Raw genomic sequence first — 27,099 nt, forward strand, 5'->3', positions numbered from 1 at the left:
CAAAGCAATCGTGTTGGCTCTCGTTAGGCTGAAACGCTGTTGGTTATTCCTCTTTCGGGCCGAGACATCTCTAACGACGAGTCAGTTGGCGTGGCGGTGTGGCGTACTATTGGGCACACTGCACGACCACCTCTGGCTCATTTTAGTCTTTCACTGTAACGATAGGTGATACTTGTCTGACGTATCTCCGTGCCACCTTTCTGCAAGAGAGCTCAAGACTGCACGTTTCCTGCAAAGTCGTGGCATTCCTCAATACTGAGAATGTTTGCCTGTTACCTTGCCAGCACATTCTCAAGAAGGAAACACCTGCTTATACATTTCCGCGAGTATGACGTACCACCATTTTTAATCACTACAGTTCATAAATTCTGAGTAGTTGAAGCAGCATGGAATGCCTTCCCAGTTTGTGTCACTGCAGATCAGCTCGACTCGATGCTCAGCCGGGATAAGGCCGTAGCCTATAAACCAGGGTCCGTCTCAGCGCGCCAGACTTCACGCCCGCCGGGAGTACAAATCGCGTGCGGGCAAAGGCCCGATCTGTCTCAGCTGTACTCGGTCGCGCCTGGCAGTACTCGCAACAGCGCGGCGTTTCGTTGAGTATTGCGGTGTGACATTTTTCTGTTGGCGCAACTCTCTTCGGTTCGGCTAATCACGCTGTCAGCGCTGTGTACTCTTTGCTATTTCTTCGTGGTACAGGGTGACAGTTACTGAACTACACTACTGGCCATTAAAATTGCTACGCCACGAAGATGACGTGCTACACACGTGAAATTTAACCGGCAGGAAGAAGATGCTGTGATATGCAAATGATAAGCTTTTCAGAGAATTCACACAAGGTTGGCGCCGGTGGCGACACCTACAACGTGCTTACATAAGGAAAGTTTCCAACCGATTTCTCATACACAAACAGAAGTTAACCGGCGTTCCCTGGTGAAACGTTGTGGTGATGCCTCGAGTAACGAGGACAAATGCGTACCATCACGTTTCCGACTTTGATAAAGGTCGGATTGTAGCGTATCGCGATTGTGGTTTATCGTATCGCGGCACTGCTGCTCGCGTTGGTCGAGATCCAATGACTGTTAGCAGAATATGGAATCGATAGGTTCAGGAGGGTAATACGGAACGCTGTGCTGGATCCCAACGGCCTAATATCACTAGCAGTCGAGATGACAGGCATCTTATCCGCATGGCTGTAACGGATCGTGCAGCCACGTCTCGATCCCTGAGTCAACAGATGGGGACGTTTGCAAGACAACAACCATCTGCACGAACAGTTCGACGACGTTTGCAGCAGCATGGACTATCAGCTCAGAGACCGTGGCTGCGGTTACCCTTGACGCTGCATCACAGACAGGAGCGCCTCCGATGGTGTACTCAACGACGAATCTGGGTACACGAATGGCAAAACGTCATTTTTTCGGATGAATCCAGGTTCTGTTTACAGCATCATGATGGTCGTATCCGTGTTTGGCGACATCGCTGTTAACCCACAATGGAAGCGTGTATTCGTATTCGCCATACTGGCGTATCACCCGGCGTGATGGTATGGGGTGCCATTGGTTACACGTCTCGGTCACCTCTTGTTCGAATTGACGGCACTTTGAACAGTGGACATTACATTTCAGATGTGTTACGACCCGTGGCTCTAGCATTCACTCGATTCCTACGAAACCCTACATTTCAGCAGGATAATGCACGATCGCATTTTGCAGGTCCTGTACGGGCCTTTCTGGATACAGAAAATGTTCGACTGCTGCCCTGGCCAGCACATTCTCCAGATCTCTCACGAACTGAAAACGTCTGGTCAGTGGTGGCCGAGCAACTGGCTCGTCACAATACGCCAGTCACTACTCTTGATGAACTGTGGTATCGTATTGACGCTGCATGGGCAGCTGTACTTGTACACGCCATCCAAGCTCTGTTGGACTCAATGCCCAGGCGTATCAAGGCCGTTATTACGGCCAGATGTGGTTGTTCTGGGTACTGGTTTCTCATGATCTGTGCACCAAAATTGCGTGAAAATGTAATCACAAGTCAGTTCTAGTATAATATATCTGTCCAATGAGTACCCGTTTATCATCTGCATTTCTTCTTGGTGTAGCAATATTAATGGCCAGTAGTGTATATGAAATAAAATTGTCGTAACTTCAGGCGTTACGACGTTCAAATTGCACAACTGGCCGGAGGGCATGATGGGAATTAGTATGATGTGAATATTGTTTAGTTTAGTGACGAAGCCCACTTTCACCTGGATGCCTTCGTCAATAAGGAAAACTGGCGCATCTGGGGGGCTCATAATCCTCATGTCGCGGTCGAGAAGTCTCTTCGCCCTCAGCGATTGACTATGTGGTGTGCAATGTCCAGTGCGTTATTCCTTGGTGCCACAGTGACTACCGAACGGTGTGTGAAGGTTTTGGAAGATGATTTCGTCGCCATTATCCAAAGTGACCCTGGTTTCGGCAAGATGTGGTTCATGCAAGACGGAGCTCGACCCCCATCGAAGCAGGAGAGTGAATTCCTGCAGGAACACTTTGGCGACCGTATTCTGGCTCTGGGATACCCAGAGGCCACTGGCATGGGACTCGATTGGCCGCCATATTCTCCGGATCTGAAAAATTGCGACTCATTTTTGTGGGGCTATATTAAAGACAAGGTGTACCACAAAACCATTGCTGATCTGAAAACTGCCATTCAGGAGGTCGTCGACAGCATCGATGTTCCGACACTTCAGCGGGTCATGCAGAATTTCGCTATTCGTCTGCGCCACATCATCGCCAACGATGGCAGGCATATCGAACATGTCATAACCTAAATCCGAATATCTGTAGTGACATTTCCATGTTGAATAAAGTGTGTGAACGCCGTAGTTTGTAACTAATTTTCGTTTTCTTTCGTATAGTTCAATAATTGTCATCCTGTATGAAGGTCGTTCACAGGACCAATGGCTTTCTGCACAAAACGAGGCACCTAACAATATATCGTCACAAGCCAAGGTTTAGTTGAGAATGAAAGAGCAAGAAATTACAACTATCGAAAGATGGGATTCATTGTTATGTACGCAAAGAAGCACTTTGCGTTAAATTTGCAGGCGTAGAGCACTTGCAAAAGAAGAGTGCTGAGAGTTTGTATACTGCAAAGTACGTTGTTAAGTCAGAAGGCCCGCCGGGAACGAATTTCGATTTAAAACTCGCTTCTGTTGAATTTACGAAGGAAAATGGAGTGCAGGAAAGTAAATGAAAACATCCGGAATGCATTGCTCGCCTCGCATTATAAGTTGATTTGACTGCACGAAGTCCACAGTAAGACACTGTGAGGTGAGAAACAATTTCTTTCTGATTTGATGGGGACACATTTAGAAAGAAAATCATTTGTGGAAGGATACATTCTGACAAACACAGTCCAGTTCTCTAAGCTCACCGGCATTTAAGAAAACGTGAGATTTGAGAAATTCATTGTGGCCTTGAAAAATAACAAGGATAGTTTCCTAAACGTTTTGAGGACACTCCCAGTCTTAAATTTGTTTTCGGGCTGTTTTCGAAACCGTTTGCAGTTTCAGTTGAAAGCGCTTCTGTACATATGCAGATGTAACTGATGGATCTGCAAGCTAATTCCTGTTTTAAAGACAAATCTCTTTAAAGTTAAAACTGTCCAGGACGTCTACATAGCTTTCCACAGTCAGAGTCACTGCGTCTCCATAATAGGGTTGCAAAAGTGCTACAATATTTCGATCAACGTTATGTGTGTAAAGACGTTTTTTGTGATTATGAAACTAAATAAGTCCCGATCACGTGGCAACCTGAGTGCGAAAATCCGTGACATCGTAATCATCTGTCCGTATGCAGGCAGCTTGTGTCAAATAAAAGTTATATTGTGTCTTCAGCACGCCAAAAGTACCGGATGACCAAAAAGTCAGTATAAATCTGAAAACTGAATAAATCACGAAATGATGTAGATATAGAGGTACAAATTGACACACATGCTTGGAATGACATGGGGTTTTACTACAACCGAAAAAATACAAAAGTTCAAAAAATGTCCGACAAATGGCGCTTCGTCTGATCAGAATAGCAATAATTAGCATAACAAAGTAAGACAAAGCAAAGATGATGTTCTTTACAGGAAATGCTCAATATGTCCACCAACATTCCTCAACAATAGCTGTAGTCGAGGAATAATGTTGTGAACAGCACTGTAAAGCATGCCCGGAGTTATGGTGAGGCATTGGCGTCAGATGTTGTCTTTCAGCATCCCTAGAGATGTCGGTCGATCACGATAGACTTGCGACTTCAGGTAACCCCAAAGCCAATAATCGCACGGACTGAGGTTTGGGGACCTGGGAGGCCAAGCATGACGAAAGTGGCGGCTGAGTACACAATCATCACCAAACGACGCGCGCAAGATACCTTTCACGCTTCTAGCAATACGGGGTGGAGGGCCATCCTGCATAAACATCGTACGTTCCAGCAGATGTTTATCAGCCAGGCTGGGGATGATGCGAATCTGTAACATATCGGCGTACCTCTCACTCGTCACGGTAGCAGTTATAAAACCAGAGTCACGCATTTCCTGGAAGAAAAAAGGCCCGATAACGGTAGATGTGGGAAATCCAACCCATACCGTGACTTTCTCGTCGTGCAATGGAGTTTCCACGACAGTTCTAGGATTTTCGGTAGCCCAAATTCCGCAGTTGTGGGCGTTGACGGACCCTGGGGGCGTGAAATGAGCTTCGTTGGTCCACAACTCGTTACTCAACCAATCGTCATCTTCCACCATCTTTTGAAACGCCCACACCGCAAGTGCCCTCCGCTTCACTAAATCGCCAGGTAACAGTTCTTGATTCCGATGGATTTTGTACGAATAGCATCGGAGAGTACGCATAAGTGCCAACCAAACAGTAGTATATGGAATGCCGGTGCGACGTGCGACTGCACGAGCGCTGACTTCCCCGTGCATAGACGAACCCGCTACAGTCTCAATTACTTCCTGAACTGTCTCAGCAGCATTACGCCTTGTGCTTGGTCGGCCACCACGAGGTCTATCGTCTAAATAACCCGTGGCTTCGAACTTCGAAATCATTCTCGCCACAGCTGCATTTGTCAACAGACCTTAACGCGTTCGAATCCCCTTCCTATGGCGATAGGATCGTAACGCTGAACTAGCACATTTCCCATTCTGATGGTACAGATTCACTAAAAGAGCCTTTTCAGGTAGCGTCAACATGCTGCGACTGCTGGCGCATCTGATTCTCTCTCTCATTACAGCTCCTTTTGTACACGATCGTCATGCACAGTCACTGACGTTTTGCTGTCCAGCGCCATCTGTCGGACATTTTGTGAACTATGTTTTTTTTTTCTAATAAAACCTCATGTCATTCCAAGCATGTGTGTCAATTTGTACCTCTCTATCTACATTATTCCGTGGTTTACTAAGTTTTCAAATTTATACTGACTTTTTGATCACCCGGTAATGAAATAACGCTGAAAATTTGTTTCGTTTGTGGTCTGTGTTGTTGGGAGGTGTGAAATACAAAACCAAGTCGTATGCAGTATGACTGCATTGCCATTTAGATGCGGCACATTCGCAGTTTCGCCCTCTTCCACCTCCTCGCTCTCAGACTGCATGCCATGGTGATGGGGGATGTGTGCCAGCCGCGCTGAGTACTATATTATTCATGCAAGGGCGCAGCTCGAGAGTAAAATTCTTGGATACCCCTGTTATAAGCTATCCCTGAAGTCGTGCTTCACAGCTTCCACAAAAAACATGTTTTTGTACAAACTACACAAGCTGCAAACAATTTTTGTTTTTCTTTCAACCAGGTAGGTGATGATCTAGCTGAACTTTCATAATACTTAGTGGTTAACACTGCATGTCTACAATTTTAAAATATAATCGATAGTGACAAATATGGATTACGTTTAAAAATTGTAGACATGCAGTGTTCCCTTTGAAATATTTTACAAGTTTAGCCAGATCATAGAACTAGCTGAAACACAATTACAACAAAAATTGTTGTCAGATTCTGTGGCTTGCTACATCAAAATACACTCCTGGAAATTGAAATAAGAACACCGTGAATTCATTGTCCCAGGAAGGGGAAACTTTATTGACAGATTCCTGGGGTCAGATACATCACATGATCACACTGACAGAACCACAGGCACATAGACACAGGCAACAGAGCATGCACAATGTCGGCACTAGTACAGTGTATATCCACCTTTCGCAGCAATGCAGGCTGCTATTCTCCCATGGAGACGATCGTAGAGATGCTGGATGTAGTCCTGTGGAACGGCTTGCCATGCCATTTCCACCTGGCACCTCAGTTGGACCAGCGTTCGTGCTGGACGTGCAGACCGCGTGAGACGACGCTTCATCCAGTCCCAAACATGCTCAATGGGGGACAGATCCGGAGATCTTGCTGGCCAGGGTAGTTGACTTACACCTTCTAGAGCACGTTGGGTGGCACGGGATACATGCGGACGTGCATTGTCCTGTTGGAACATCAAGTTCCCTTGCCGGTCTAGGAATGGTAGAACGATGGGTTCGATGACGGTTTGGATGTACCGTGCACTATTCAGTGTCCCCTCGACGATCACCAGTGGTGTACGGCCAGTGTAGGAGATCGCTCCTCACACCATGATGCCGGGTGTTGGCCCTGTGTGCCTCGGTCGTATGCAGTCCTGATTGTGGCGCTCACCTGCACGGTGCCAAACACGCATACGACCATCATTGGCACCAAGGCAGAAGCGACTCTCATCGCTGAAGACGACACGTCTCCATTCGTCCCTCCATTCACGCCTGTCGCGACACCACTGGAGGCGGGCTGCACGATGTTGGGGCGTGAGCGGAAGACGGCCTAACGGTGTGCGGGACCGTAGCCTAGCTTCGTGGAGACGGTTGCGAATGGTCCTCGCCGATACCCCAGGAGCAACAGTGTCCCTAATTTGCTGGGAAGTGGCGGTGCGGTCCCCTACGGCACTGCGTAGGATCCTACGGTCTTGGCGTGCATCCGTGCGTCGCTGCGGTCCGGTCCCAGGTCGACGGGCACGTGCACCTTCCGCCGACCACTGGCGACAACATCGATGTACTGTGGAGACCTCACGCCCCACGTGTTGAGCAATTCGGCGGTACGTCCACCCGGCCTCCCGCATGCCCACTATACGCCCTCGCTCAAAGTCCGTCAACTGCACATACGGTTCACGTCCACGCTGTCGCGGCATGCTACCAGTGTTAAAGACTGCGATGGAGCTCCGTATGCCACGGCAAACTGGCTGACACTGACGGCGGCAGTGCACAAATGCTGCGCAGCTAGCGCCATTCTACGGCCAACACCACGGTTGCTGGTGTGTCCGCTGTGCCGTGCGTGTGATCATTGCTTGTACAGCCCTCTCGCAGTGTCCGGAGCAAGTATGGTGGGTCTGACACACCGGTGTCAATGTGTTCTTTTTTCCATTTCCAGGAGTGTATATTTTAATCGTGTATTCTTTCTACTATCACGTGCACACACATTAATTAAAATTTCTTTGTTTGATATACTTCCTAGTGTCGCACTTTTAATAGACAACAATTTGATAACAGGCTCATTTTCGGACTGGCTTTTGCTATGATAGCTGTCATGCAATCAACTAGGTGACGATCGCTTTGTTATTTGAATCGAAATTAATAACGCGGTAATCTGTCTGTGTGATGAAGATATCTTCGCCTTTAAAGCGACTATTGTTATAGCTAGTTAGTATATGATGTACCAGTCAGTAACAGTGTTTGTCTTGACTCCTGTTGGTTGTCCTTCATAGCGAAAACTAGGAAACGTGACCTGTGATTGAGCCTGCATACAACATTATTTTACACCTTATATGACCTTTTCCTCTGAGCAGCATATACAATTTGTATAGCTAAATGAAAAAGATCTCTAATGAATCGCCGGTCGCTGTGGCCGAGCGGTTCTAGGCGCTTCAATCCGGAACCGCGCTGCTGCTACGGTTGCAGGTTTGAATCCTGCCTCGGGCATGAATGTGTGTGATGTCCTTAGGTTAGTTAGGTTTAAGTAGTTCTAAGTGTAGGGGACTGATGACCTCAGATGTTAAGTCCCATAGTGCTTAGAGCCATTTGAACCATTTTTTCTAATGAATCTTTGGCGTTTTTCAGAAAGTATTGTGCAGCAGCGAATTAATAGACAAGGCCGCAGTCTACTCCTTCCTGTACCCTTGGCTGGGGGAAGGTCTCCTCACCAGCTCAGGTGGGTACCTCTTGTATTCCAGGTATTACTCACTAAAGATAAGACAAGAAGTCATATAAACAGGAGCTATCACATTTACAAGCTACAGAATAAAAAATTTGGCAACGAAAGGTATTCAGTGATATTTTAATCAAGTACTGTTCCACATGCTACAGTCGGCATGGTTTCTCGGAGTGTGACTGCATCTGTACTAATAATAAAACTGAAAAACTGCCACGTATTTTTGTTTGAACGCGTTAATCTACAAAACTACTAAACCAGTCTTCCAGGGGTTTGCACAGATAACTTTATCATAGCTTGGCGCAACATATAGGCTTCATTTCATCGAGATCGCACCACAAAAAAGAAGTCACAATTTAAAATTTGACGACTCTGCTCAGCTTAGTAGTTTGACTGTTTACCTTAGCGACAGCATCCTCACGACTTAATACACCGAAGGACCAATGGATGGCGCTATCAGGTTCATAATATACCATAGATGCAGTATATGGTGCTCTTAGGGTTTTTACCTCAGAGGCAGAAGTATTTTAGGAATTTTAAAGTCACTGACAAACTTAAACGACGCAATCTCATCTCTACAAACTGACAATGAATTTATTTGGGTAGACTATAATGAGTTACTGGTTTGGCTTTGTGTATTAAAAGCTTAAAGAAATTGCTTTACTTCTTTCGTTAAGATTTTTTTAATATATGTTTCAATCGTTGGCTAGGGAAAAACGAATTCATTCACAAAGTGATCGTATAGGGTTCCGCATTTACTGATCGAGGTACGGAACTCTAAAAAGCGACTGTATGCAAAGGCCCTTCTTTAACTTCCATTGTGAAGCACCGGCGTATAGATAGTAACTAATAATTTTTCAAGTGTAGCATACAGAGAATTAACACGGTTGGATGTATCTTACCACTTAGCATTTTTTTAAATTTTAATCACTTATTATCACGAATTATGAACAAAAATTGTTAAATTTGAGGTTAAATCGTACAGTAGGAAACTTCGAGAAGGCTGAAATCTAGGCTGATAGATTTGGGTCCTTATCCAGGGCAGACATCTGTAGTTAAATGTTTTCAAATTAGCTGACAATGATGTATCCGCTGGTTATAAATGATGCTGCCCATCAACAAAGAGCGTGTTGCAGCATATGAAACTGTCGCATGCAGTTTACATATCTGCAAAAAGCAGTCACTAAATATAGCACAGGGACCTTTATGAAATTCAGATTTAACGTATGACATAATACACTCCAATTTAAAAAAAATCTTTAGTGTGATGTCTCCTGTGCAATTAATGTCAGCATAGACAAGATAAAGTCATATTAAAATGAATTTCCATATTTATGTTTACTTATTAACAAAATAATAAAAAATTGCCACTTGTTTGAATGTGGCGTTCATATTTCACTGAATTCGGCTTTACTTGTTTTGCCATGTTAAAACCAGGCTGAAAAACTGATTTAATTATGCAAACGACCAATATAAATAGAATCAATTTCTAACTGTGCGAAATCTCATTCAGTACTCTGCTTCTTGTGATGCTTTTTATCGGAGATAGTTTGTTATCACACAGTAGCAAACATCTAATGTTATTTAACTGCGGAATTCGTTAGAAATGAGAATACAAGCACTATGAATGTGTAATTTCATTATAATTTCTGTAGCATGGACTGTTGCACTTCTGCGTATCGCCTAACTTTAAAATCTTGTAAGTGGCAAGGTGGGATTAGTTAGTTATTTAGCTTCCACTTTCTTGGACATGGTTCTAGATAATATTTTTTTTTTTTAATTGAGAGAGGTTATAATTTTCAGTATGGCTGTGGTGAAACAGCGAACAATAGTTAAAAGCTCTAATAGGTTCATTCTGTTTTGGCACAATCGTTCCAAGGATCCTGTGAGTTGATTAGAGATTAGAAATAATCTCACACCTGTAGCTAATGATTGTTACCACTGTTTTGAAAAATTAGTTGGATGAAATATTAAAAAGAAATACTGAAAATTGTTAATATTTCTATTATTTCTCTGTCACTCGGGGAAAGAATTGTGCATTTCTGGTAACCTTCGCGACCAGATTACAGTCCTTATCTTCTCGAATGTTTCATCGAAGATTCTGCTTAGTATCTTAATCTGGCTGCTGCTGGAAGGCAGGCCATCTTACATGAAGGTAGAGTTTTTGTCTCCTTGAAATATCAGAAAGCTTGCAGAATGTTATCCGTCGATAGCAAACACGTGAATGTATTTTTCAGTTTCTGTATCCCGAATATCAGTCGCTGTCGACCGTTGCTAATATCAACTTTTATATTTACAGGTTCCAAATGGCATATGCATCGGAAAATGATTACACCTGCTTTCCACTTCCGCATTTTAGACAACTTCGTCGATATATTTGCAGAAAATGGGAAGGTTCTAGTAGAGAAACTTAAACCTAAAGCTGATGGGAAAACGTTTGACATATACCCATTTATTACAAGCTGTGCGCTGGACATCATATGTGGTAAGCCAGCATAATATCAGTAAGGTAACTGAAACAAACTATGCGTAAAAGAGAAAAGAGAGTAGAATTTAAGTTTTATTCCAATTCTCCGACGCTTGTCAAATACGATCACTGCCGAAAAACCTACACTGAGACCAAATTATCCCTTATTCCTAAAATAGAAAAATTCATGAGCTGTATAAGGGAAAAATTACAATGAAAGTTTTCGCCAGACCAGGAATGGAACACGGATTTCCCGCTTTACATGAGCGACGGCCTTAATCGCTTTGGCTATATGTACATGAGTCACGGCCAAACATCTATGCGTGTCCGAAGGAACATTCCATGATCTTTTTAACAACACAGCCAGCCACTGCACTATCGTAGTAATGCATCTACTGTCTCATCTCACCGATCTGATTCCAATAGCAGATCTCTCCCTAGAATGTAGTGCTAATTAAGTTATGCATTAAGTTATGCATTGGATTTTGGATAATGCAGTCTACTGTAAGGGACCCTAAGCACTCTATTCAGAGTGTGGCCTCTTTGGAACTTCTCTAATTCTTTACTATGATATGGGATTTACTAGCTATGAAAGTTATAATATCCATACTTTATTTCTTAAACAACAATGGAGTCTGCAAGGATTGAACATTTATAATGCACAGTCTCAGCTCAGTTCATGGATTGTTGTTCACGTTGACAATCGTCATTATTGGATGGCAAGGTTCAGGAACGAGGAAAGATATCAGTCAGGGTATGACGCGATCCTATCAAACTTATCCTATCATACTTACAGACATATGAAGTCGTATGGTAGGAAAGCACTGACTGCACAGAGAGGAACTAACAGACAATGAAGATAACTCGTCTACTGAGGCGTATCAACCATTCTCAAGGCCCCGCTTCCATTCGATCGAGCGAATCGTTGTGCTTATCTGTACTAGCATGCTGTTGCACCAATGTATTCTCACCGTGAGCTGCAGCATCTGCTGCCGAACCATAGTACTTAGATGACCCTGCATCATTACTGGTAGGGTGTGCCCCAGCTGGCGTCCTCTGATACCGTTGGGATGTTGCGCAGTTACTCTCTTCCGTGTACCTCGTCCGAATGTTAAAAGTAAGCTCTTCGCCCCCCCCTCCCCTGCTCCGAATCTTAATAGTCAGCCCTTCTCCGAATGTTACTGTCCTCTCTTTCTACTCTGTCAATAACCTCTAAAAAGCGGAATTATCTTCCCCAGCCTACAGCTTTTCGCATATTCTAAAATTTGCTATCCAATCTCACGCTTTGCCACCAACGATGGTCAGTCATATAAACTCATAAAGTCTCTCTCATTCCATCCATTAGCTCCTTGAAAGCATTTCTCCAAAATCATTTCTTTACGTCCCATCTCTATTCTAAAGGTGGAATATGGGCCGGATATCACAACGTGTCTACCAATGATAGGTCACGTTCTTCTCACCAGCGCGTCCTCACCGCCATAGGAAAAAAGGTTAAAAATAGGTTCTGCTCCTTTAGCATTGTTTGAAATAGTTACTCATACCGCTCTAATTGTGTTTTCTCTTGGATTGTGGTGCTTTTTTGGTTGGTTTTCTACTGGAGCCTATACTCCTTCATGATGGGAATGAAATTTCTCCCAATTTCCTCACGGTGCCAGTTAGTTTTTCTCGCTCACCTGGCTTGCTCTATGCTGCCCACAGGCTGGGATGGTGGAAATACTAGAGGTTCACATGCTCACCGCCATAGCTCAGTCCGACCACATTTTCCTATGCCAGGAGAGGCCAGGGTCCAGTGCCTGGCTACCCGCCGACACAAAGGCTCATCCTGCTACTTTGTTCCTCCTGTGAGTCCACGACCCATCTCTGGATAGACACCCTTACGTGTGTCCTAAGGGAGCGACCTCCGAACGGCCCAGAATCCCCTTTTACACCACCTGTTATAGAATCCCAATAAAGAAGGAACAAGCGTAGATAGTTAATACTACCTCTGAAATATCTGTCACAACTGATCTTATGATTCTAAATGCAACTGCTAATACTGTCTGTCATTGTGTCTTCGTCAGATATCTCTACTCAGGGCTAACATGTGGCTAGCCGGGAATGACTGCCCTCTTTCATGTGACATTAATGTGAGCAGCATCAGGAACATTACCAGACAGTCATCGCGTGTCATTATAATATGGCCATGATGTATCAGTGTCATACCCAAGGACGGTGACGATGTCTCCAGTGCAGTATTAACTGGCACTCGAAGTTCTCAAAATTTCTCTCAAACAGAAGATACTTCATATTTCCTAGGTTCATACCGTCTTACTATATTGTCTAATGCTCATCAACTCATCCTGGAAAACAGATTGTGTGAAAGTTCTGTCAGTTATGAAGCCTCTAAAGAATTAAGTAGTAGCAGTGATATGTTACCATAAATATTGCTTGAACCTTGAACTATACTTGGGAGGCAGTGGGGTCTTAACTCTGCATGATAACCATCATTTCGATTTTCAGTGCCTTACTTAAATGATTTCGATTGAATACTAGATTGTTTACATACAAGTAAAATGTCCTATGTAACTTTGTATTCTATCCTCCTCTATGTGGGTTAGTGCAGAAACACTATCAGTTGATGACAAGTGAACCCTAGTCTCTTCTTTTTAAAAACAGTCACTTATTTGATTATCTAGCGTTCTTTCACAACAATTGTTTTTTTTCCAGTTTCAACATATAGATCGGGTAAGAAGAAGCTACACAGATAAGACATCATCAACTGTATACTTGGCAGTCTCCTATCCTTGCTATTAAATACAATTATCCCCATCGATTAGAAAAAATTTTAGATTTTAATCTGTCAAAAAAATAAAATGCTTTTAATAATGAACTAGGGCTCCACCTCAGCCTCATGTAGTGCAGTGGACATTATAATTGATTTAGATGGTGAGAAATTTGTAACTGAAACAGAAAACAGGCAGAGAGATTCTGAACTACCAAAATTATTTTCAACTACATAATTAGCTACTTATTCCATATACGAGTGTACCACAGTTTAAAAATAACTGATATTGATGTGAACAATGAATGGGCAACAAACTTTGTTAGCTTTGTGCACAATAAGTCAGAAGGTGTTTTATGGCCAACTATTTTATAGGGAAGTCTCATCAAACCTTTGATGGTACATAGAACAAGTTAGCAATTACAGTGAATATATATATATATATATATATATATATATATATATATATATATGTGTGTGTGTGTGTGTGTGTGTGTGTTTGTGTGTGTGTGTGTGTGTGTGTGTGTGTGTGTGTGTGTGTGTGTGTGTGTGGGAAATTAAACATTTGAAATATGTAAAATCAATGGGTACAAAACCCACAGGCTAATAATGTGTGCTAAACTACATATTTTAAAGTCCAGTTCAAAGAATGCTTATTAAATAAATATGCACATTTATGAGAATTATTGCGTCACTTAGATTTATCAACTGAAAGACAATGAAACACTTAAGTAATAATTAATTATGTATTGTAAAATGTATAGTGCAAAAGTCTAAAGTGAGCACCGCACTAAATCACAAAATCATATAAAAACATAGTTAGTCTTTAAATTAACAGCAAGTGCTTCAAGTTTCAAACTGCAATTCTCACTCATAGTCGCTACAAAATCTGTAGTTTATTAAATATATTCACAGCTGCAAATATGGACAACCATCAGTTGTAGAATAGAATGATGACAACGAAAACTTGTGCTGGACTGAGACTTGAACCAGGATTTCCCATTTGTTGCAAGTTGTCGCCTTACTGTTTGGCTACCTGGGTATGACTCATCTCCAGACCCAAACTTTGTCAAACACAGGCACTACAATACCATATAAATTTGTTGTTTATTATAGCTACTCAGTAACTATCATGACAAAACAGCTAATAAGTTCGTTACACTCTTATCTATACTACTGTATAAAGACAACAGATGGTTAAATATTGTTGCTATAACTCTCAAAAAGTTCTTAATTTATGTATTACAGTTACTTACATAATTCTCTAACCAATATTCAGATAGCTATAGGCTATATGTGTTTTAATATATATGACATACAAATATTCATATTACATATATAGGAGATCCATAGCTACCAAACATTTCTTAAACTTCTTGTCCAGTTTACTTCAGATTTTTACACAATACTCTAATACGCATTTGGATGGGTCTACGATGTATATTTTAGATGTATATGATATATAAATATATACAACATATAATAGGGAAATGTTGGTAGCAAATATCTCGAAAATTTATTGATGTATTTACTTCAAATTTTATATGATGCTCTAATACACATTCAGACAGAATTGGGTTATATACTTTTAGTATAAATAAATATAATGTATGTAGGGAAAATTTTAGCAAAAATCTCGAGAAGTTCTTGATTGATTTATTTCAAAAGTTTACATGATACTCCAATCAACATTGAGAGGATATACATATGACCTGAAGTTAGTTACTCAGGAAGTTTATGAGGTTTTTGCTAATAAAGTTTCCCCCTCTCAATTTTCGAGATATTTACTACCAACATTTCCCTATTATATGTTATATATATTTACAAATTATATACTTCTAAAATATACATTCTAGACCCATCCAAATACGTATTAGATATTGTGTAAAAATCTGAAGTAAACTGGACAAGAAGTTTAAGAAATTTTTGGTAGCTATGGATCTCCTTTATATGTAATATGAATATTTGTATGTCATTTATACATATCATACTCTTATAAACATTCAGATGGTCATAGTATACATATACTAAACTACAATGTACAGGTTTTTAATTGCAACTGACTGTGAGAGAGAAAATGCTGTGCTGTGAAACGTGTGATTTAGTTTTCTTTCTCAGAATCAATTTTAACTAGGACTGCCAGGCATTTAAGCTATCAGACAAACATGCAACAGCAAGTTTTGGCACCCCGTATATACTTCCTGAGGTCAATACCCATACTTTGGAAACCATGCTGTCTAGAAGGCCGTGAACTGCCTTATCACTGTTACATCTAAAAGTTAGCATTGCAACTAACAAATCAGTCCTTTGTTTCTAGCACTAGTTTGTACAAAAATAGTGCACTAGTTAGTGATTTCTTTACTGTATTTGTATTTATTGTTCTTCTATATGTATATAAAAGAAATAAGTGTAAAAGTATGTTTAAGGAACTCACATTTGCAGGTAGCAAATCTGAAAGATCCGAATTTTCGTCTGAACCTATAGTAAACTATTATGCAAACAGTGAAAGGGGTCTAAACAACCAGAACAGCCTATCTAAAGTTACCACGCTTTTTAGTGATGATGTAACGCAGGATGTGAATGACTCCTTTAACATTGTTTTGGTTGGTCTCATGACCCCAAAGTAAGCAGTGTCTGTTGCTATAAAAATTTTTAAAGATGGGAACTATGAAGCACTGAAGGTTATGGAGAAGTTAGAGGTGGGATTGGCGCAGAACACAGTTGGTGGTCTGTGAGAATAGATGTATGTCATGTAGGTGAAGCAGATTTTGCTGCTCGGCACATGACAAAAGAAACAAGAAGGAAAAGTAGAAGGCAAGCATTTGGAGATTGTGGCACTGAAGAGAACATAGATAATGGACCAGCACCAATGCTTGAAAGAGTCAGAACTGTAAGTCCTTATATATATCTGTCATTATAAAAAGGTTTGAACCTCAGTATCCCGGAATGACATCTTTCCCTGTAAATGACCAGCTGTCCCAAAAGGTGTTGAAGGTAGAAATCATGAAATTTTCACAGAATGCTAAGAATATGATTCAACACATACGGAACTAAAGTAATAAAAATATTCAGTCATTTAGTTTTTATATCCATTTATTTACAAATTTCTGCTAGAAAAATTTCGAGTCTGAAAAAATTATTATAGCATAGCTTGTTGCAATAATTCTAGTTCACTATATGTACATAACAACATTCGAAAATTGGAAGTTAGTAATGGATCACTGAGATTGATAATTTAGCATTGGGAGCACAGAACGTATAGTCTCCCCCAAACAGAAAACAGGGACGTTGTATTTATGGCTTATCAGCTTGTGATGAGAATAGTACCATAGGATTGAATCATCCAAAAAGTTGATAATCCTTTTCATTCAAAAATTGTAACTATGTGAAATACTTTCCTTGAAACTGTTATCATCACAGATCCATTAGCCAGGAAGGTGTCTCTCTACCCTGCACACTGATTTATCGACTCATTTTAAGCGACTCAATCAAGAATGTTCTACCGACTGAGCTACCCAAGCACAACTCATGCCCCATCCTCACAGCTTTAATTCTACCAGTACCTCGTCTCCTACCTTCCAAACTTCACAGAAGCTCTCCTGCGAACCCTGCAGAACTAGCACTCCTGGAAGAAAGGATATTGCGGAGACATGGCTTAGCCACAGCCTGGGGGGTGTTTCTAGAATGAAATTTTCACTCTACAGCGGAGTTTGCGCTGATATGAAACCTGCTGGAAGATAAAAACTGTGTGCCGGACCGAGACTCGAACTCGGGAACTTTCCCTTTCACTGGCAAGTGCTCCACCGACTGAGCTACCCAAGCACGACTCACGCCCCGTGCTCACAGCTTTAATTCCACCAGTATCTCGTCTCCTACCTTCCAAACTTCACAGAAACTCTCCTGCGAACCCTGCAGAACTAGCACTCCTGGAAGAAAGGATATCGCAGAGACATGGTTTAGCCACAGCCTGGGGGATGTTTCTAGAACGAAATTTTCACTCTACAGCGGAGTGTGCGCTGGTATGAAACTTCCTGGCAGATGAAAATTGTGTGCCGGACCGAGACTCGAACTCGGGAACTTTACCTTTCGCGGGCAAGTGCTAAGCCATGTCTCTGCAATATCCTTTCTTCCAGGAGTGCTAGTTCTGCAGGGTTCGCAGGAGAGCTTCTGTGAAGTTTGGAAGGTAGGAGACGAGGTACTGGCGGAATTCAAGCTGTGAGGATGGGGCGTGAGTCGTGCTTGGGTAGCTTAGTCGGTAGAGCACATGCCCGCAAAAGACAAAGTTCCTGAATTCGACTCTCGGTCTGGCACACAGTTTTAATCTGCCAGGAAGTTTCATAGATGTGCCTGCTTGTAGAAGTTGTACTTCCTGTTTATTACTGACGTCACATCGTATTTAAACTCTACAAGTTGTTTCACTGACTCATTATTAATTTTATAAATTGTAGCAATTAAAACCATATATATCTCTCGAAGTATTTCATATGCATTTAAACTTAATATTGTAATCAGACTATCTCATTGGTACGGTTTCTCTGTTGTACTCTTTGCTCTCATAGTATGTATGTAAGGTATGGTACTAATTTTTCACCAAAAATGTACCATTCATTCTCTTTTCAACCATCTGTGGACACCAGTATCCGTTCTGCCTGGCATGAGAGTGTTATCACTCCCTGTATGGGATTTTCCCTGCTAAGCTACTATACAGCCCCACTCCCTGGTGACCTGTTGGCAAACCGGTCGTGGGATCATATAATAATTATGATACTGTGTCTTGCCTCGCAAATCAACCTCTCATAACTTTACACATAGATGACAGGTATGTGGAGCGTATAAACAGAATAAATATAGAACGCATGTCGTATATATTCTAGTCACAATTTTTGTACTGTAGTGTTTGCGGGACACGTTTTGCAAGAGGATCCATACTTTCAAATTTTTTTTGTTTGTTATGCTACTTATTCATGATGTATTCGACATGTGAGGTGCTGCATTCTTTGTTGACTCTACTGTTACACATAAAGAAGAGCAATTTTGTAGTTATTTGCGATCTCTGTATAGAGTTAACAGCGAATTTGGAAAAACCTTCAGCTTAAGGTTTTCTTGTAGTTCACTGAAGCAGAAGCTCACACATATTAAACATTACACGTGGTGCACAGCACACATTGAAGACAGCAAACATAGAAAAATAAAGCAGTAACAAAGATATTCTTACACATACCCAACAGATGAAACGCTATGGATCGTCCACACGAGTTGATACATTAGTCTTTCGTACAGAGGGTATTATTCTTAATAATCAGGATCATTATTTGTTTATATGTTTCAATTATGTATTTAAATAGGCTCTTAGTTATAGGTATTGCTTTCCTTCCTTATTTAAAGATATTAACTCTGAAGTAATTCCTTCATTACTTCCCAGTTTTTCGTTTAATATTTTGTCTTCATAGCTTTTTTACTTGAATATATCTCCTGTTTTTCTCAGTATATCTGTTTTATGACCTATGTTTAGTTTGTGAAGTACTTTGACATTTTGCTGTACATTTCCAAATGGGATCCTGTATTGTGTGACTATTGCTGATGCTGTGTCTGTGTGTTGGCTTTAAAGTGGAAATCTCGGATGCCTTTGCCATAGGTAGAACATGGGGTATTCTTGGCATGCGATTTTTTTAATTCAGATTTAGAATCTGAATATTGGTTATGGTAATGCTTTTCATTATTATTAGTTTCTATTGCAGTTTATTAGATGAAGGGAATCCAGTTTTTGGTTTGTTGTTTTCGAAGATTTTCTAAAGTATTGTGAGATATTGCCTATGTATGGAATGGCAGATATACACATGTTTTTTTCCTCTTTTTCTTCTGTGCTGTTTATATTTGTCTCTCTTTATGTTGCATAGGACTGATTCAACCATGGAAGCTGTGTAAGAATTCGGAATTGCGATCTGTTTCGCTATGTGAATAACAAATGTATATCTCACATTCCTATGCTTTCGCAATGTATCTCACAAGATTGCAAATATCTTCAAATATCAAGAGGTACAAATGTAATAAACTACAACAGAAACTCAAACGTAACGTAAACAGTAATCAAGACCTATGTTCAGATTCTGGAATATATCAAATAACGTGCCGGGAATGTTCCATGTTCTACCTAGGAGAAATATCAGAGATTTCCACACCAGATGTATGGAGTGCAGTAAAGTCACAGTATGTGTAAAAATATCTCTCAGGCTGTTTGGTTTTTGTTCCTTTACTGTTTTCCATACGTACTGTGCACAATAAATTGTGTGCGGTGTTTAATAAATGTGGTCCAGAAGAAAAGTGTAAGCAGATGTCTTTTCCCAAATTCTTTCAAATTCGTCACTAAGGGGCTTTATTGAGGTCGACCATTAATTATAAAATTGAGGGTGATGATATATTACAGTAAAATCTTCAGGGCACTATAGCATCAAATACGTTGGAAACATCATAAATAAATGACATAATGCATGAAAAATGTACTTCGTTTTAGAAACTCATTTGCAAAAAGTAAATATAAAGAAAATCGTGACTCATAGCAGAAAATGTTATTTTGTAAGCAAATACATAGTATTTAATCTACATTTCAAACTGTGTAAACTATGTGTCAGACATTTTACTTCCACAGGTAGACTGTCAAAAGGTCTTATAACGGTGTGCCAAAGTTAGATTCACTCAATAGCAGTGCAGATTTTTTTTGTAATGTTGCACTTGTGAATATTTCTGTTTCTGTCAAACTGAGATGGAATGTTGATAACAAACTTCACAAATGAACAATTGTATTGTGAGGCTCTGCTTAATATTCCCAGCTGCTTACAAAGTTGCCTACAAGTTAGTTGAAACCTACCTGCAGTTCCAATTGATTTCTTTTGTTCAATGAGTACTTGTTGACCAAATGGGTGGTTATCTCTGAACCTTATCCCATAAGACATCAGCAAATGAAAGTAAGCAAAATATGTTAACTTACTGAGATCTGTATTCCAAAAGTTGGCAATTATTATGATGGCAAAAGCAGCCAAGCCTAAATGTTTTAGAATGTCTACTATATGGTTTTTGCAGTTGCTAAATTTTCACCAAAATTGACACTAAAGAACTGAGAACACAAAACAGTCTTGGAGGACTTTTATGTATCACTGAACTGTTGGCTGTTGACATTATACAGTTTGCCCCTTTGGTTCACCAGTTAATGCTACAAGCTAAAATAGAATTTTGCAAAGTAGGCCATAAAATCTCTTATAGTTAACAGGATTTTATTTATATGCATATTACCTCAATATGTGACATTTCTTAATATTTATATGTCTCATATATAAGTTTTGTGTATGTGTAATGGGCATTGATGCTATCTTTTGTGTAGACCTAAGCTATAAAGTGAATTCAACACAAAAATACGACATTGACACAACAGTGCAGCACCAATGAAACCTACTCCTTCATCATGTGAAACTTTCATAGTTTATAAGAACGTAGGACTTGTAATTCTGAACCATCATGCGTTTTCATTTTTAAAGGTTTTGAAATGCTGATATTGTACTTCTTTGTCATTGTGACCAGAAACAGCAATGGGAACATCAGTCAACGCTCAGCATGAGACACAATCAGCTTATGTTAACGCCATTTACAGGTATGTGTTTGAAAATTAAGTCCATCACATTACAGGTATCATTGCATTACTGTACCTTCCACTGTTTCCAGTGTTGACTGCAATTGTCTCAATATTCTTATTTAAGATGAACATTGTTTTTTTTAAGAGGATGATGGTACTGCATCAAAGTAGTCATCTGCTAGTTATCTAAAGTACCTCGCTACTAAGCTAGTGCTTTAATGCTGTAACTAATATAAACATAGCATTATTGAATCAGATATTAGTTACTAAGCTGAAGTTTTATACCGTCATTTGTGAGTAGGCAGCTCTTATATAAATACAGAAATTAATAGTCTTAAATGGTCTGTAAGATGACCTGTATCACATCAATCTAGTAAGAGTTTTCAGATGACGTAAAAAAGTAATTACCCAAAATAAGTCATTCATGCTTCACAATGAGACTAAAGTTTTAACTTTGGGTAGATGTTATTCTTTACAGGATCAGCGCACTAACCATAGAAAGAATGCTTAATCCATGGTTGTACCCTGAGTTCATCTTTAAAAGGAGCCGAACAGGAAAAGAGTTCTACAACCAGCTGCATGTCTTACATGGTTTTACAAAGAAGGTACTGAAATTGTGTTCCTTCCAAGTTTAAATTAGCTTTCTCTCCTTCTCTCCTGTATTATTAGGCAATCTTTACTTCTTAAAATAGTGTTACATTGAACAGTTTGTGCCATTAGTGAATTAATAAATGTACCATCTGGAATTCATACCACTCGTAAGACATGGATAATACGCCAACAATACTTAAAGCTTTACTTGAAAAGGGCTTATGAGCCCATTTAAGGTGCTAGAAGTGAGCTTATAATCTCCTTCTTCTGCCAGTGTGAGAACCACCTCGCCACGAATGTGGAGGTATTGCAGTTCTTATTATTCAGTCTCAGAGAACGACATATCTCGATACAGTAGAGCATAGATTATTCAAGGAACTATTGCGGGATGAGTAGTGGCAGCTTTAGCGCCTGTCACATGGATGGAGTAGTGTAAATAGAGAGAGAGAGAGAGAGAGAGAGAGAGAGAGAGAGAGAGAGAGAGAGAGAGAGAGAGAGAGTCTGTGGTGTAATCGTAATGTATTGTTTGAAATTGTGTTTTAAACAGACAATGGTTAATTATTTTATCATAGATCTTCTTACAATCTTTTAAATAGTAAAAATGTTAACACAGACTTATTACACTTAACGCTTTGGTATGCTAAATAACTGATTATAATTATTTCCTATTATTGAAGTTACGACAATGTACAGGTACATTATTGCAATTACTGCATACTAAAGCAAAAACAACATAGGAACATGATCTTGTTTGGTCTCAGGGGTTGAAAGTTTAGGTTTCGTTTGTATGTATATTTATTAGTAATGCACTGATTTGTTGATTTTAATTGCAGGAATCATATTTAGTTACAGCACTCTGTAATGATGCCTAAGTAATAAACAAGTGATTCGATATTTGTGGCCCAGTATGGCAAAATTTACATTGAAAATGAAGATAGTGACGCAAGCATTTTAATATTTTCGTAAATGTATAATCTAAATTAGTTACCTCACTAACAGCTGTGTTAGAAGAACCAAATTACTAAAAATAGTTATACCGACTGCAATGGCGGACAAAAATAGGTTAAGATCGCAACTAATACAACTTTCAATAGCTGCAGGAAAGGACGCAATTCTTCTATAAATAAAAAATGGTTTCAACAGCAACAAATAACATCTTGTATTCTGAAAACGATTTAGATAAAACAACTATTATTACGCTTATTACAGACCTTTTAATATGGGATGTATGAAGACTGCGTCTTGCTAGGTCAGCAGACCTACTCAAAAAATTACAATGTCTTATCTTTTATTGGGCTAATGAAAAATTACAGAATATATATTGTCCTGTTTACTCATTGCCTGCACGGATAATAAATCGTGCTTATTCTCTTTGACCTTTTCATGCACTTCACACGAAACATATTACAGAATAATATTAAGTCCTTATTTTTCAAGTATATACACAAGACAAACTTTGCAAGGAGTCGGCACAAAGCCCTATGGACTGTTTAAGACAATTACATGAAATGTTATGGCTTAACAGGCCAAGTACGTCGAACTGGCGAAGTTCATTTTGTATATTACATACAGTCGCAACAGTTTTCATACATGAGTACATTGGATTGTAATTGCAGATTTGGCATTACTTGAGGTTACAAGGTTACACAAATTTTGTGTTTCATTTAGTGTAAAATAGCCTTTTCGTCATTACAGAAAATATTTGTATTATTGCTGTGTTTAGTAGTGGTGTATTTTATTATCATGTGTTGTCAAGGCAGACATAGTCCAGAATATACTTCGTAGGCTTCCTGGGACTATACTCGTCTTTGCTCCCCCATATGGGTTACAGGACTGTGGGAAACCTGGGATTAACACCACACCAGAGCCTGCAGACTACTTAACCTGATATGTGCTGTATTCTTTCACGAACGTTAATAGGATGTGTACGTATAAATATGGGAATTGCTTGTAATTTACGAAACTTAATTGAAAAACATCAATTCGTGATGAAGTTTGCAATATTCGTTGAAGATCACCAGTTCAGTCCACAATTTTGGGTAAAAGTTGTCATACATTTGAAAAATAGTATACTTGTGGTTGAAAATCAGTTCGTTTATAGTGTTCTGGATAAACTCGAAGTTTGAGTGAAAGCAGGTCTCATGTTTGTATAGCAAATCAGTAATGCTTTCGTCAAATTTACAGTCTTCATTCTTGCTTTACATTACTACGTGGTGTCGATGGTAGACAGCTCACACCGCAAGACGATCCGCAACGCACCGCTCTCCGTGCTGTGGAGTCAAGCTACAGCTTCCTCTGGGGCTCGGACCTTCAAACTGCGTGAAAAGACGAACAAGGGCAATCAGTTCACACAGCTAATACCTTACTAGCCTGCAAGGAAGGGAATTGCTCCGATTCACACACTTCACTCGCTCGTAGTCTGTAATTCTTGAATGTTTGTGTGTCTGTTATCACTACGTAGTGCAGCCTAATTCTGGCAGAAGTACTGTAATTGATAATGCGGACAGCACAGCAGTTCAGTGTTTATCACATCTATTAGCACGTGACTGTATTTCATTAGGTCAACATTCCGCTACATTTTACTGGGCGCCGCGACGCCGCGATGATTGCGAAACATTGATTGTTAACCGCTGAACTGATACAGTCCGTGCCATAAGGTTTTGACTATGCACAATTCCAATCCCAAAGAAAGCAGGTGTTGACAGATGTGAAAATTACCGAACAATCAATTTAATAAGCCACAGCCGCAAAATACTAACCCGAATTCTTTACAGACGAGTGGAAAATCTAGTAGAAGCCGACCTTGGGGAAGATCAGTTTGGATTCCGTAGAAATATTGGAACACGTGAGGCAATACTGACCCTACGACTTATCTTAGAAGCTAGATTAAGGAAAGGCAAACCTACGTTTCTAGCATTTGTAGACTTAGAGAAAGCTTTTGACAAGGTTGACTGGAATACTCTCTTTCAAATTCTAAAGGTGGCAGGGGTAAAATACAGGGAGCGAAAGGCTATTTACAATTTGCACAGTAACGAGATGGCAGTTATAAGAGTCGAGGGACATGAAAGGGAAGTAGCGGTTGGGAAGGGAGTGAGACAGGGTTGTAGCCTCTCCCAGATGTTATTCAATCTGTATATTGAGCAAGCAGTAAAGGAAACAAAAGAAAATTCGGAGTAGGTATTAAAATCCATGGAGAAGAAATAAAAACTTTGAGGTTTGCCGATGACATTGTAATTCTGTCAGAGACAGCAAAGGACTTGGAAGAGCAGTTGAACGGAATGGATAGTGTCTTGAAAGGGGGATATAAGATGAACATCAACAAAAGCAAAACTAGGACAATGGAATGTAGTCGAATTATGTCGGGTGATGCTGAGGAAATTAGATTAGGAAATGAGACGCTTAAAGTAGTAAAGGAGTTCTATTTGGGGAGCGAAATAACTGATGATGGTCGAAGCAGAGAGGATATAAAATGTAGACTGGCAATGGCAAGGAAAGCGTTTCTGAAGAAGAGAAACTTGTTAACATTGAGTATAGATTTAAGTGTCAGGAAGTCATTTCTGGAAGTGTTCCTATGGAGTGTAGCCATGTATGGAAGTGAAGCATGGACGATAAATAGTTTGGACAAGAAGAGAATAGAGACTTTCGAAATGTGGTGCTACAGAAGAATGCTGAAGATTAGATGGGTAGATCACATAACTTATGAGGAAGTATCGAATAGGATTGGGGAGAAGAGAAGTTTGTGGCACAACTTGATTAGAAGAAGGGATCGGTTGGTAGGACATGTTCTGAGGCAGCAAGGGATCACCAATTTAGTATTGGAGGGCCGCATGGAGGGTAAAAATCGCAGAGGGAGACCAAGAGATGAATACACTAAGCAGATTCAAAAGGATGGAGGTTGCAGTAGGTACTGGGAGATGAAGAAGCTAGCACAGGATAGAGTACCATGGAGAGCTGCATCAAACAGTCTCCGGACTGAAGACCACAACAACACGCTTTCGTAGCAACTTTATTCCTACATCAGTTTCAGTTGTTCTTTTACTTAGTTCTAAAGTTACTTAGAAAATGAGTGTTTTTTCATTCAAGTAAAGAGTTTGAAAGGCATTCTCAGAGCGTCTCTTTTCATCACTGATCACATTAATACGAAATGTAAGCATTGTTCATGTACAGTTCACGTTTAGCATAAATGAAGTAAGCACTCTCCTTTTTTACGTACTTCAGTGTGGGCCACTATCGCTTCTTATTGCAGTCTTTGTCCAGTTTCATTCGTCACATTTGCTTTGTGATTGCATACATCTTGTCAGAATCTACACCTGATGCTGCAGGAAAGGACACAATTCTCCTATAAATAAAAGATGGTTTGAACAGTAACAAATAACATATGGTAATCTGAAAACGATTTAGATAAATTAACAATTATTACACTTATTACAGAGCTCTTAATATGGAACGTAGGAAGAGTGCTTCTTGCTAGTTGAGCGGTGCTTCTCAAAAAGCTACCATGTCTTCTCTTTTATCAGACAAAGGAAAATTAACAGAGTACATATTATTTTCTTTAGTCATTGTCTACAATGACAATAAATTGTGCTTATTATCTTTGTCCTTTTCACTCGATACCTTTCACATGAAAAAATTTCAATGTTTTTCACATATTACAGAAAAATATTAAGTACTTCTTTCAAGTATATTCACAAGCAAAAATACACCAGGAGACGGCACAGAGGAACAAGGGTGGGCTTACCCTTGAGTTTACATGGATAAAAACGGAGGACAAAATATAGCTTAAAACATTAATTTATTGACCTTACGAAATTCGGCCAATAAATTAATTATAACAGACATCATCAAATCTCATATTTGGTTTCTATTGCAGATTAAATTTAGATCTGTGAGCTGTGAATTTATAGTCACTGCATACGGTTCTTGCTGTTATTGTGTGCATTTTTGTATCTGCATCAACTAAAGGTTCATTGAGAAAAAGAATCAAACTCCCATGTATAAAACAGCTGCAGACATCTGATTACTTAACAAGTGCGCTAATGTGTCAAATATTTGAATTTAAGCATGTAAAAGCGAAAAAGTGTTTCAAAGGTTTCGAATTATACATAAAATTTATTGTAGGTTGTTACGTTTTTCTCATAATCAAATACCGGATAAACATAACCTGGGTAATTTGCGTCCCTTTTGAAGCAAATGCTAGTATTTAATGCATCTCAATGTTATGACGTCATATCACCTGAACTGTACGTGTCGTACCATGATATAATTTTGGAGGTACATTAAGTGATTTATGTGGATACTGCTTAAAAACTGTGTTGTGAATAGAGTTGATAGTAAAGAATGAATAAATTTAAACCTCATACCTAATGAAATTTTGCTGAGTAGCATTTTAGGGAAAAGTTAGTTTTCACGTATCTAAATGT

The 27,099-nt window shown here is 39.9% G+C and overlaps 1 protein-coding gene across 1 annotated transcript in view; it reads left to right on the forward strand.

The window, feature by feature from the left end:
• LOC126412814 (cytochrome P450 4C1-like) overlaps positions 1-27,099 on the forward strand; it is an 85,931-nt gene that overhangs the window by 29,255 nt on the left and 29,577 nt on the right. The window contains exons 3-6 of the mRNA XM_050082604.1: positions 8,146-8,236; positions 10,536-10,721; positions 21,037-21,106; positions 21,567-21,693. Coding sequence (XP_049938561.1) covers positions 8,146-8,236; positions 10,536-10,721; positions 21,037-21,106; positions 21,567-21,693 — 474 coding nt within the window. The remainder of the gene's footprint in view (positions 1-8,145; positions 8,237-10,535; positions 10,722-21,036; positions 21,107-21,566; positions 21,694-27,099) is intronic.

The sequence above is a fragment of the Schistocerca serialis genome, chromosome 7 (genome assembly GCF_023864345.2).
Source record: "Schistocerca serialis cubense isolate TAMUIC-IGC-003099 chromosome 7, iqSchSeri2.2, whole genome shotgun sequence".
NCBI classification, from domain to species: Eukaryota; Metazoa; Arthropoda; class Insecta; order Orthoptera; family Acrididae; genus Schistocerca; species Schistocerca serialis.